This window comes from Haliaeetus albicilla, chromosome 7, assembly GCF_947461875.1.
Source record: "Haliaeetus albicilla chromosome 7, bHalAlb1.1, whole genome shotgun sequence".
NCBI lineage: Eukaryota > Metazoa > Chordata > Aves > Accipitriformes > Accipitridae > Haliaeetus > Haliaeetus albicilla.
Window position 1 is genome coordinate 24,513,793 of NC_091489.1, and position 13,934 is coordinate 24,527,726.

Below are 13,934 nucleotides of genomic sequence, written 5' to 3' on the forward strand. Positions count from 1 at the left end.
AAACCAAATGATTTTCAAATTACCATTAGCTAGATCCTCTTGTCTTCTTCCCTTTTCCAAGTCTGGAAGAACAGATCAGCCCTGTGTGGACAAGAAGCCAACACATCAGGCTTATTTAAGGTAGAATGGTAGGAAATGAGTTCCCGGTTAAGGAGACCTTTGGAGAATAATCAGTGACGGATTCCTAGCCCCTTTGTGTCTCTACACTCTCCCTTAGATAGGCAGAGTAGGACATTTAGGGCATTATAGTACAAGCCAACCGCAAGCAGTGCAGATGAAAGAGCACATCTGTTCCCAACAGATGACCTACTTACCAGCCACACAGCTGACTTCTATATTGAGCTTTAGTTTCTGAACAGTCGTAAGATGTAACTCTGTCCAGTGTGCTTCGTGTCAGTACAATCTTGGATTGTTAATGGTATGAAACTGATAAAAAGATTATTTACTAATAGGAAATGCCTCACTGGTATACTTGGCATTTGTTTTTATATAAAAAGAGTAATAAAGCTATTACTACTAATAAAATCCTTAACCACTCTCTCTATTTCATCATGTGAAAAAAGTTGCTTGCCAGGACAAGCTTCCTGTGATGCTTTGGGATGTGCTCAGAGCCACAGATGATGTCTGCCCCTTGGTCTGTCCAAGCCCTGTTATCTGCCAGCAGGCATTCCTCCTCCAAACATAGCAGGTGTGTTACTTGGCCTCCCATGCAGGCCATTGCTTCCAGATGCAGCATCTGGCTTCCTCCTCCAGTTTCTTTAAAACATCTGCTGATGTGTTCCTCATTACAGAGAATTATATTCGAGCAAGACTGAAGAGTATACTCATTTTAGAGTGGTTAGCATCACAGGAAAGGTCTTGAGCAAGTGCAGCGTTCAGGGCTGTAAAATGATGGTTAGTAAGCACATAAACCCATGCTGGAGGTGTCTGTCACTGAAGGAGGTTTTGCTTAAAATGATGCTCCCTACAAATATTCATCAGGTTGAGCCACCAGTGGAAAGAAGTTTGGACTGTGCCTGACATAGACATTAATATGAGCCTCCATGTCTGAGGGATATTCAGAACTTGATAACGAAAGCCTCCTTAATTAACACGTTTTCTGGCTATGGAGTGAGAATCCTCCTCAGTCATTTTCCACAGTCGGGCACATATCCTGGAGCTGCAGTAATCCAGAGGAGAGTGCTTTGTAATGATAATGACCTTCATCTGCTGCAAATGGAAGGTACTTTTCATGAGAGGGGTGATCACACCATGAAAATAAATACGAAAGGCAAGCCAGTCTCTCCTCTGCAGCCAGGGTGGGGTTGGTGCTAAAGCAGCCATCCAGTGGCTTGTTCTGACTGATCTCCTCACTCTTCTTTTAGCATCAAAATGGCACCGTAAAACCCTTCCTCTGCCCTAAGGAATTATTGGGCTTATGGTCTTCAGCCTATGAGAGAAACCACCTCCTGCCAGTTATTACAGGAGGGGCCCTAGACTTGGGGGAGCCAGAAGGAATAGGAAGATAGGACGCTCTTGGTGTGCATCTTTGGCCAGAGAATTAGCAAAAGGCAAAGGGCGATGGAGAGAGAAGTGCGGTTAGAGCTGGTGACTGGCTTCCATATGATGGAAGCATGTGGTTCAAACGCTAGCTTAGTCATCACAGGGCTGGTGACCAAAGAGTAAACTGTCTCTTTCAGAACTTCAGGTTTTGAAATCTGTCTTGAACAGTGCTGTCCATGGCAAGTGTGACTTCACTATCAATTCAATTAGCTGAAGACAGACATAAAAATGCCCACAGATATCTTGCATGGCTCCACCTGCCAATCCAGAAGGGCATGGGTCTCCCGTAAGTCCTGTGTCATATTCTGCTACTTCCAGAGATTTCTGGGATACCCTTATGACCTCTCAAATGCCACTAAATAGCTATATTTATGCAACTGAATCAAGTTCCTTCAATCCATCCCAGCCCTTGCATGAGAAAACCTGTCAGCAAAGGAACTATCCAAGGATATCTTAAGTTATCTGAATTTTAAGGGAATATAACAGGCTAGAAGACTGCTAGTAGTTCATGATTTTAAACAGAAGTGGAGAGAGAGTTGAGTCCCTCTTCTAATGCCTCCAATCAGAAGTGGAGAGAGACTTGAGTCCCTCTTCTAATGCCTCCAATTTCTTACATCCTATGACAGCCTGTTTGTGAGGTCATCAGGCCTTCTCTGAAGCTGTCACACAAGTAAATTTGGAGTTAAGATGTGAAAAGGAGAAATAGGCTCTGGCAAGACGTCAGTTAAGATAGCGGTAGATGTTTGCAGATAACTGGGCATATTTGTCACACCCAGCAGAGCTGGGAGTAACGTAATGAAAACAATTTATAATGGTACCAGCAGGCCATCTCCTTTCTGTGTCTATGGTATAGAGATAAGAAATGTTTTGGTAGTACTTAGACTGGGAGAAGCGGAAGGGTTCTGCAGAAACTTAGACTGATGAAGTTGGACATCTGCAGATATTATTCCTGTACAGGGAAGATAAGCAGGAATGTTGAAAGTGGTGAATGTCCAAATCCTCTCCCAAGAGGACCAGATGAAAATCAGAGAAGACCTCTGGCCCAGGAGGCATCTGGGTAGAAGCTGGGTACCATATATGCTTGTTTTTGTGGTATGCAGTACAAGAGTGGTGAAGCTGGTGAGACGATTGTTGCCTTAAGGTTGAGGCTTCCCCTTAACTAATGAGGCTTAGAAATTGAGCTTGTCTCAGAGAGGATGGATGGGCCTCCTGGCTTTAAATGGAGGAGGGCTGTTGAAAAGCTGTGTGACGGGCTTCCTGAGTTTGGCCAAAATCCACATGAAGATCACCTTGGGTGCCCAGAGCCAGATTTAATGACGAGGCCTGGAAGGCTTAACCTGCATAAAGTACCTGGTTCCGGGCAGATGTAGAAGACAGTCCCTGAATGAGCCAGCGCGAGGGGGCTAATTGTTGAAGGAAGCCAGCCACTTAATGGGGTGAAGCAGACGATCTATGCTGTCTTCTGCCTTTATCTCTTCCTCAGCCTGCACAACCTTTTCCCAAAGTCAGACTGAAGCTGGGAGTCTGCTTGAAGCCTCTGGGGGTGGTCTTCGGGCTCATTGTAAGGAGAAAAAAGGTCATGGAAAAGTTGCTGCTTTTGGGTGCTTCACAGAAGTTTACCCCATTGGCTTTATGCTCATCATGATCTGGAAACTGTCTTTTCTCATGAAAGAAGGAATCAGGATTGAGTGATGTCTACCCTGTGAGCTGGAGTTTCTTCTGCCTTGAATAGGTAAATTAAGCAAGTTAGACATTTCCTAGGGATATGCTTTTCTTTGAGGTGATCACTAACATCATGTTTGTCAATGTCGTGGTTTAACCCCAGCCAGCAACTAAGCACCACGCAGCTGCTCACTCACTCCCCCCCCATCCAGTGGGATGGGGGAGAAAATCAGGAAAAGAAGTAAAACTCCTGGGTTGAGATAAGAACGATTTAATAGAACAGAAAAGAAGAGACTAATAATGATAATGATAACACTAATAAAATGACAACAGTAGTAATAAAAGGATTGAAATGTACAAATGATGCGCAGGGCAATTGCTCACCACCCGCCGACCGACACCCAGCCAGTCCCCCAAGCGGCGAAAAAAACCCTGCCCCCCCCCACTTCCCAGTTCCTAAACTAGATGGGACATCACATGGTATGGAATACCCTGTTGGCCAGTTTGGGTCAGGTGCCCTGGCTGGGCATGAGAAGCTGAAAAATCCTTGACTGTAGTCTAAACACTACTGAGCAACAACTGAAAACATCAGTGTTATCAACATTCTTCACATACTGAACTCAAAACATAGCACTGTACCAGCTACTAGGAAGACAGTTAACTCTATCCCAGCTGAAACCAGGACAGTCAATGAGATTATGCCGCTGCAGGTGTTAGAACCTTGAAACAAGGTTTCAAGGAGTGTGGAAAGAATAGGATTTTGGAGGCTATGGCTGGAGAAAAAGGGAGGAATGAGGAGAAAAAAAAAGGCATCGGCAAGGGAAAAAGGAAACCAAAGGAATCAAGTATCTGTAAAACTCTCAAACAATGAACAGCTTGTGCATGAGACACAGAAACTCTCTTGGCTCAGTCTTGTGGTTGAGGGGCACTACTGGCAGGTACAGCATTAGGTGTCATCTGTAGTGTGAATGCTGTACACAGGTGAAGCAGGGGTGATAGCCCCTTTTCCTCTAAGATTAAGTCTCCAAATCAAGCGCTTGAATGTCTGCACAACCACAACATGCGTGTGCATATGCGAATGATCATTCAATGGCTGTACTGTTGTCATGTGATTTTTCCACTAAAACCCTGATGTGCATACATAGTGCCTGGTGTTGCTTAGCTAATATTTTAAAACGCTTTTAGAGTCAAAGCAAAAGCTTTAAACACAAATTCCTGGTGTACATCTTACATTTCACCTTCTTTCTTACATCATTCAGTATCTCCGTTTCTCTGTGAGTTCACATGAAGTGTGAAATACAGGTTGTCCCTTGGTAGAGGAAAACATTTCACCCATTTTGCTTATGTTGTGTGTTTGGCAGCTTACAAATTAGAAAGCAGTTGTGGTCAGAAATAAACTGCCTTATGCAGCTTTGGAAGTTTGCAGTTAGCAATGGCATGTAAGTCTAGCTCTGAAAGTGTCTGCCTAGATCAAAAGGGTAATTATGTGTAATTAAAGCAGACCCTGCTTTAATTAAACATCTCATTTGAGTACAAGTCAGCGTGGATCCTACTGCAGAAGGTTACATGCTTATTTTGCATGAAAGCACTCTGCCCATGCTGTTTTCACCTGTCTTCGTGTTTAGCGTTTGGACATGAGAACTGGTGCAATTGCGATGCCTCCTCAGTTCTCTCCCACCCTCTGGGGCAAGAAGATGGGTCCTGAGCGATGTCCAGCTTACTGCCTGCCTTTCAGATTCACACTTGTTCCAGATCAGTCTGGGCTGTTTGGGGTTTTTTTGAGCAAATCTTCACTTTCTAATGATTATAACCTGGTTTGAGCATTCCTCCTGATACAAAAAGCCCCAGTGTTCAGCATACTAAATGTCATTATGATGAACGTGAAAGTCACCACAGGAAAAAGGGCTGTCTCTTATAATAGTGGTATTACAAACTGTTCTGTACATTGTGTTTTTATGATGCCTTGTGCCTGTATGTACTCCAGACAAAATAGCAAGACCCACTTTTCAGTATTCAAAAATCAAGACACAAGATTCATACTCATTCGTTGCACTTTAGTAGAAAAAACGCAAATTTGCAAAATAGGAAGAAGGGCTGAAGATAATGGAAATTGAGTTATAAAGCAAGTTACACACAGAACATGTTCTGCTACAAGCATGGTATTTTGTAATTTTTTTAATAAAAACAAAAACTTCTTTTGATGTTAGAATCTAATAAATCCTGAGCTCAGAAATAATTTGTGTAAAATTCAAGTGTTGCCAAACTTTCCTGCTCTATCAAAAACCTTCAGATTTTGAGTGAAACTATGCTTAGACATAATGAATAACATAAATCAGAATGCTTTTGCCCTTTAGATTTCCAGCAAGGTTGACTGAAAACAGCTACTCAACCACGAACATCTAAATTTACTCTTCTCTAATTCCACACTGGTTCTGCTAAAGACAGTCACTGCCATTTGACTTCATGTGCCAGTGAGGTCCCATTGCTCTGTTCTGTTCCTGACTGATAAATGTGCACCACTTGCATTAAATCAGTTGGAATTAGAAATATGCAATGATGCAGTGAAACTATCCTCCCAATTATTAGCTAATCTATATTTACATAACACTATATAGTATGTTGTATGTATTCCCTAGCAGGAGTGGAAGTGTCCAGAGACAAAATGAAGTGATTAGATATAAAAGGTACAAACCTGCCACTGTATATAGACAAGGAGTCCCCAAAATCATAGCAACTCTGGTCACTAATGCCAACCCTAGAACTCAGTATTCACTTGCTCTTTCATTGCAAGCAGCATAGTTTTACAACAGCCCAAGTGTTTTAAATCATACTTACCACTGCCCATCCTCAAGATACTTTATGTTACATTTCTACTGCACTTTAATAAATGAGAAGTAAATTCTGAAACAGCAGTGGCTACTAAGGCCAGTAGAAAACGGTCATTAATTTCTCTCATGAAACATGATACTAGAAAATTGGAGGTAGCTAATTTGGTGCCAGTTTCCAGAGTTTCAGGAGAGAGCTAGGGAACATACTGACCAAGAAACCTGCTGTATTAACTGGCCAAATTGCAAGAACTGTAATGCAGACCCAAGAGATGAACACATTGAGAAGAAATCAACGAAGTTTCTGTAAACAGAAGTAATTCTTCATAAATTCATTATTTCTTTTAAGTATTCTACAACCCTGAGGACACAGGAAATCCAGCTGATATAGTTCACCTTAACTTCAGAAGAGATTTCACCACATGCTTTTCAAAGGCTCTAAGAAGATACAATCTGAGGGGATAAGCAGGAAGGTGCTTGCAAGGATAAACAGTTAAAAGAGAACAAAGCCCCCCCCCCCCGCCTCCCAAACCTTGCCACGCCAATACAGCTAGGCAGAAATAGTTGGGGTTTACAGCACAAAAGACTATTAATGCTTAGTTTATGCAGTTCAATGTATTTCTAAATTATGTGGAAAAAGGAGAATAGTTGGCTGGCCACATTTGGTGATGCTACTAAGGGTGCTAAAGACAAAGACTGAATGAAGACTTGCAGGAGGACCCCATGCTACTGAGTGACAGGGCAAAAAACCAGCAGATAAAATTTAATAGTGATAGATGAAAAATAAAGCACAAGGAGAAAAGCCAGTCCTAACAACATTTACAGTGATGGGCTCTGAGCTTCTTAGTACCATTCGCAAATGATATTTTTATATGACGCCAAAGAAAATTTGGCACAATGCTAAGCAACAGTCCAAAAAAGTATATTGAATGCTCAGAATTATTTAAGAAAGAAACAAAAGGGAGTGCATTATTCCACTGTATGCACCTGTGGTGTCCCAGCATCTCAACTAGTATTTTAAGTTTTACTGCGCCCATTTCATAAAGGCTGTAGTGAAATTAGAAAATATGCAAAGACAGTAGCAAGGATAATTCAAAGTATGGACCAGCTTTTATATGTGGAATGATTAAATAGCTTAGGACAGTCTCAGCTGGAAAGGAGGCAGATGAGGACAGAATATGACATATCTATAAACCTACAGTGGCAAGGAGATGAGGAATAGGTTTTGAATCCAGTACGATAATTAGAAGGCAGAAGCAGCAGGAAAAAACAAACAATAGAATGCATTTCTTCTGACAGTGCATAGTTAAACTGCCAAATTTAACATGGGATGTTGTGGAAGATTTTATAGTGACTGGGAGAAATAATGGAAGGAAAAAATCTACTGAAGGGTATTAAATAGAATAATATAATCCTTGGGCGTCCATGAATGCCAGTTCAGGCCAGTCTTGACAGAACTCAGGTAAAGTACCACTACACTCTTATCCTTATTTTATACTTCTTCCCAGCACCCTTCTCAGCCAGATAGAGGAGGGTATGGGACTAAATCATCTGACCCAGCCCCTCTGTTGCTGTGCAGTGAGGAAGAGGACAAGAATGCGTACTCAAGCTGGTCACAAACAAACATTACTGTTGTAATACAATTAAGTCTAAAATCCTCTATTAGAAAGAGTGCGGACTGTGGTGATACAGCATCTAGCAAGGGCCGGGGGAGTACCTGCAGGGGTTACAGTAGGTACCTGTCCTGCATGCGGGGCTTATTTTCTTCTGTGATCCCAATGGCTGTTGAAATCCATGGACTTATACTAGGAGGGAAGCAGTTTTTTAGTTGTGTACCTTGTGCAACCATTTTTGGAATACCACATGCACAATTTAAAAAAGGCTGTTAATTAGACTGGAAAGTTTAATTGCACATACAGAGCACTGCAAAGCAGTTTTGGTTGTTCTATGTTTCGCAGCTCTGTGTCTTAAATGTTCTGGGGAACAGGATGAAGTGTCTCAACTCCCTCTGGTATTGACCCACAGGCCACCACTGGCACAGCCAACAGCTGCATCAGTGACAATACATATCGGAAAAGCCAGTGTAAATACAACCTGAGAGTGGTAACTGCACTAACAGTGCATCTGTATATCGTCTCAGCTTGTTTCAATGAGCAAATTCACTGGGTCCTCTGATAGAAACTAAACAGCCCCAGGCTACTGCCATGGATGTACTGCTTTGGATAGCCACTCCTCCTCTTAGCAATTACTGGGTTTAGAATTCCAGCAGGGACAATAATAAAAATTTTGAGGAAGATTGTTAACTATCTTCAAGTACAAAATAACTTTTTGAAAACACTAACAGTCAAACTGCTCAAATAATGCTTTCCATTAAGAGTTTTCTTAGTTCAGCTGGTCTCCTTGGGGCTAAATACTTTAGTTGCATAAATGTGAAAGTTAGTTGTCCCGCTTTTAGGACCTGTAAGACTACAAAGAAGATGTTATTTCTTTTGGTAATACAGAGCTAATACTACTAAACACTGAGTCATCATTAGAACTGCCTACTGATTTCCAATAAACCACAATTAGGCAAACCAGACAAAGGCATAGGAATTTCATTAATATCCTCAAATATGTAATTTGACCTTGGGAGACTTGGTGGATAGCTATAGTATTATATGAAAACAGATCTTAATATAACTATTGGAATATGAGGGTGAGTTCACAGAGCTGGTACTGAAACCACACTACAGGTACTTTCTGCTGAGCTTGACTACACTTTGACTACACTCAAATCACACAAGCCACATCAGATAAAAAGGCTAGCTGATTTGTTACAATTCTGTCCTTCGTTCCTTGATAGGAAGAACCTGTTCATCTTGAAGGCAGTGCAATGGATGTACATATTAAGTGGCTTAAGCAAGAATATATGAAAACTCAAAGGAACTGGAAAGAAGTGGATAACAGAATGAATGTGACAATAGAAATACGGAGAAAGATGATCAGTGATAAGGCACCTTTAAAAGACATTCTTAGACTATTTCCTTTCTTAAGATGCCCTTATCAGGTAACAGAGCCATTTTTAATAATGACATTGAACTCTGTGTTATAGATGTGATACAACCGTAGGCATGTATTCTACGGGATGTTTCCAGTGAAGTATCCATCAACATTGTTCTCTTTAATCTAACTCATATTTTTGCTGCTAACCCCACTCTGAAAGATTCACCAGTCCTGTGTTAAACATGCTACACACACCAGTGGGTTATTTGAAGTATTTTGGTGTTACTTGGTGTATTTCTTCCCTGCTTTGAAAAGAAATGAAACCATCCCCTCCAGTTTATAATCTTATTTTACTGAGCTAGTTTTATCCTGTCTTCAAAGTGTGCACCTCGTGTTGTTTTCAGTTTTGGTTTTGAGGATTGCAATAATACCAAATATTTGTTTTTCTTTTAGCTTTTTAGGGAGTTCCAGCTTCTCACACACACGGACATTTATAAGAAAACAGTTGAGATTTTGGAGATTTATTCAGAAAACATATTATCTTTGTATGTGGTGAGGAATAATCCAATTAACATTATGCTGCAAGAAAATCTGAAGCGGCACACAGAGGAAGACATTCTGAAATGTCAGTACAAATCTTCAATGCTCTGAACATCAGAGTTTTGTTGTAGCTAATTGTTCCTACTTATGTAACTAAACTAACTCCAATTTTACTGCAAAAACATTTTTTATATGTCACAGTTGCTTGAAAAATATATAGTGATGGGGAAGCATTAAGAATGAAAGCTGATAAATTACTAGGAAAATTAAGTCAGTCATGTATTGAAACTTTTTTCTTCTATTGAATAAAAGACTGCAGGTTTGATAAAAGTTAGTAACTGCCTTAAAATAAGTATTGCTAGATGAGCAGAATTACGTATTTCTAGATATATAAAAGAGTGCTTATTATCTTTTAAAAATACACACAGAAAACTAATTTTCTGGTTTAGAAACAGTCCTATCAAAAAGACACAATTCCTTTTAGAAAGAGAGGTACTGTTTCTATGGTTAAAGTCTTCATCCCAGTGAAATAAAAGAAGTAGTTATGACTAACTGTGTTTCAAGTACCCCGTCTCTGCAGAGACACACTTCAGGAGTAAGTGCACAAAGTGGTACCTCTGGCGAGCAGGTACCACAGTCATGCACAGAGGTCCACGTACCTTGACATGTTTGGCTCACTGGCTGCGAGGGAGCAAGCACCTGCTGCCACTCAACTTCCTTCAGTCTGAGAAGTCTGGGGAGTGCGGTTCTGCAGGGACGAAACCTTTGAAGCAGTAACTCAGAATCATTATTCTTCCCAAAGTGCAGCTGTAGATGCCTATGCCTGAGCTTAGCTCTGTGAGAAGTGCTCCTAAAACTGTCATTGTCTATCGAATGGGCATAATGCCAGGATGTCAAATCAAAGGTGACACAGGATGAACACACGCGTTTCCTATAGCAGTTTCACTCCTATTACCAGGCCATTTCTTAAAGAAGCGAGCAGAGTAGGTTAAAATACTGGGGTTTTCTTTCTTGAAGTTTAAAAACATGAGTACTCAATAGCTCATGATAGATTAAGAAGTGTCAACGGACAGCTCAATCCAGAAAGCCTTTATGGACTTTCTACTCAGACCTTTGGCCTTAGAAAGCTATGGTCATTGTAAGTCATTTCCCCTCTTCTAATACAATATGCCCACAAAGATTTTTAACTCATACCTTAGTAAAGTCTCAAGGCCTTTACTTTCCTGTTTTTCTCTTACAAACAACTTGACCTGGCACCTAGAGAATAAGTGCCTGACAAGATAGGTCCAGTGAAACACATGACACCAGAAGCCTGAACTGCAAAAAAGGTGTTACAGTCAATAATAGCTCAACCAGAGGGGTAGCAGGTACCACATCCCAGGAGGTTCTGCAGCACCGGCTTGTACCGCAGCCTTCAAAGCGGAGTCCTCTGGCAACAGGACTCCCCAGAGACATCTGATTTACAGGGGAGAGAGGAGTTTGGGGATGGGTGGTGGGGGCAGGAGGACTACTCAGCTCACAAACCAAAGCAACCCAAAGGTCTACTTATTGTGAGAGAAATTTAATCGTAATATTGAGTAGCAGAGTGTCATGAATGATTTGAATACTAATGTCCATTGCCAGCTAAGTACCTAAACCTTCACAGCAGTACAAACTGCTCTTCAAAATGGACTGAACAACAGTTCTACTGCTGAGTTAACTATTACATAGGCTGCAGTCTGTTTTTTCAAGATGATACTGGAGTGCCAGCATGTTTTCATTTGCAATTTAGTAGAAATCCTTGCCTTTGACAGATATGAAAATGACTGCTGCATGTTTACTCCTGCCAGATGTCTTTGGAGATGATTCCAGTCTGTTTGCTGCAGTGAATGAGGAGGTAGGAGACAGAGCACCAGCAGTCTTGGTCTCTCTTCCTTGTATCAGCTGCCTGGGCACATCACCTGGCCTTCTGGTGCCTCAGCTTAGCTCCTGGAATGGGATGACAATAGCCTGCCTTTTGGGTAGAACGCAAATATTCATAGAAATACTAGCTAAGTTCAAAGCAGTGTTATTATGCTTACTTAATTCTCTTGACTGTTCACCAAAGCAATGCTGTGGCATCACTTGAAATATCCTTTTTTTAATTTAGGTAAAGGCAGTGACACCAGTGTTGGAAGTAAAAAATCCATTCAATGTGAATTCATGCGAGTTTGCCCTGTATGTAGGAAGAGAAGAGCTAACCCAGCTCAATGACTGCACCATGGCCCTGGCAGCACTGGTAGCTGCATTTCATGTGTTCGATATTCCATGCCCAAAGAGAATCCACAGGACGCTGAACTTCCTGGAGTCCCTGGTCTTTGAAGTGAGGAGGCCAGCATCCCTGCCCACCCAGGTAAAGAGAGGGCTGGAGGCACCCGAGTACCCCAGTATCTGATGGTGTACACAGCACTCGTCTCGTGAGCATTCGACATTTTGTCAAAATAAATCCCTTTGTTGTGAAGATAAATCAGTACCATTCTTTCTGGTGAAAGTGTATATATAACAGTTATGTTTAATAATGCCCTTTTTTAATTGTATTGGCTACTTTTTAAAAAATATAAAACCTAAGCATTTTCATATTTTAAATGGAAATTCTAGATCAGTCTAGAGGCACTAGAGATAATAAAATTTTCTAGATTACTGCATGTGTCATGTATTATTTTTCTATATGGAACATTTAACAAATTCAGGTAATATTTTGACTGTCAGAATTTAAAAAACACATTGTGAGCTTATGTGAGCACTTCACTGCTTCAGATGCTAATACAGTTAATGTTTTGAAGTGGCACAAATTAAAGATTTACTTGTTACCATAATAATTTCATTATATTATCATCACTGAAAGCCTACTAGAGTAATTTTTGTGTCTTGAAATGGTGGGCCTGATTTTTAATTTGCAGGATGATGAGTTTTCACTATTTTCTCCATGCATGAAACATTCTTCTTTAACATTAATCGTGAATTTGCTAAATAGGGATTCTGAGATGAACTCTCAAAGCAGCAAGAATGACTTACCTGAGATGCTTCCACGTGCATTTGTAACCACAACTTTGGCACTGGGGAGAGAATGCCTCATTTTCTTTCTGAATTTCTTCCCCAGAACAAATCGGCCTTCTCCACGTGGTGACTCTCCTGTCTGCCCATGCAGAGCAGAGGCCCTCTCCTCTCCTCTCCTCTCCTCTCCTCTCCTCTCCTCTCCTCTCCTCTCCTCTCCTCTCCTCTCCTCTCCCACAGCCTCCTCTTCTCCCTAACATGCTCCTCTTAACTCCTGCATGTCTGGAAATCCTAGGGGTTACTGCCTGACAGTGCACAGCTTCAGACAAGCGCCTAGTAATGGACAGTAGCAGCAGCCCGCAAACATGACCCATTGCATTAATTACAAATTAAAATGGCTTTTTATTAAAGCACTGCATTCTACTAAACACATCAATCTCCCACCAGTTCTAAAAATGTCTGTGTAGGCAAAGCAGCGTTTGTGGTCACCACAATTCTTTTAACACTCAAACACACAGCTTGGAAGACCCTGTGGAATGAGGGGAGATTGCTGCATTTAATGGCCAGACTCTCTTGCTAAAGTCTTAGGATTTTTCAAGTGGCTCGCATGGAAATCAGGGGACAACCTTTACCTGTGTGATAGCTGGGCTGCCTCCACCACAACATATGAAACAATACCAACTGCCATTTTAAAGATTCAGTAGGTCTCCTGAGTGTTTTTAGTTTTCAAGTGAATTTGTTGTGTGTAGTTTTTGTAACAGAGGTGGCTACACCCTGCTACCTCATCACATGAGATACAGAAGGATTATACATGTCCTCACTGTTGTGATAGCTGTATGAATAAAAAGCTGGGCTCTGTATAATTTCAGTGAGCTTCATTCTACATCTTGTAAACAGTATTAACTCAAACCCATTTCTTAAACCACAGTACTTTGTAAGTAGGTATATAAAAATTCAGGGAGGTGCTAACATCCCCAAGCAATCTCTGTCAAGAAGCAAATCTCTTCATTGGTTCTCACTCTGGGCTACAGAGCTGGCACACGAGAGAGACACAGAGGGTGAGGAAAAATAAACTACATGGAAGGACAGAAGGAAGGAAAACAAGAATTTGGCATTTTACTGATCTGTGTGGGCAACTTCAGCTTCTGCCAGTGACAAAATCCGGGTCCATAAATGGGATTCTGATTGTGACAGCAAGTGGCCTGTGAGCGTTAGGAGTAAGTGTTTAAGGAAAGGGCAGACAGCAGTAGCCAAGTTGCTCTTTTAAACTCATGGCCACACTGAGCTACAGTGAGGAATTATTCCACACCACCCTCGGGAATAGCCGGGTTCATCTGAGAATCCTGGGCACACACAAATGTAACAGACAGC

At 41.3% G+C, this 13,934-nt stretch overlaps 1 protein-coding gene across 7 annotated transcripts in view; it reads left to right on the forward strand.

The window, feature by feature from the left end:
• The window catches only part of SAMD3 (sterile alpha motif domain containing 3), a 60,705-nt gene extending 47,951 nt beyond the window's left edge, over positions 1 to 12,754 (forward strand). For all 7 annotated transcript variants that reach the window (XM_069787366.1, XM_069787372.1, XM_069787367.1 and 4 more), the window contains 4 exons: positions 8,872 to 9,075; positions 9,465 to 9,636; positions 11,345 to 11,427; positions 11,680 to 12,754. In XM_069787366.1, coding sequence (XP_069643467.1) covers positions 8,872 to 9,075; positions 9,465 to 9,636; positions 11,345 to 11,427; positions 11,680 to 11,964 — 744 coding nt within the window. In that variant the 3' untranslated portion in view covers positions 11,965 to 12,754. The remainder of the gene's footprint in view (positions 1 to 8,871; positions 9,076 to 9,464; positions 9,637 to 11,344; positions 11,428 to 11,679) is intronic.
• The last annotated feature ends 1,180 nt before the right edge of the window (positions 12,755 to 13,934 follow it).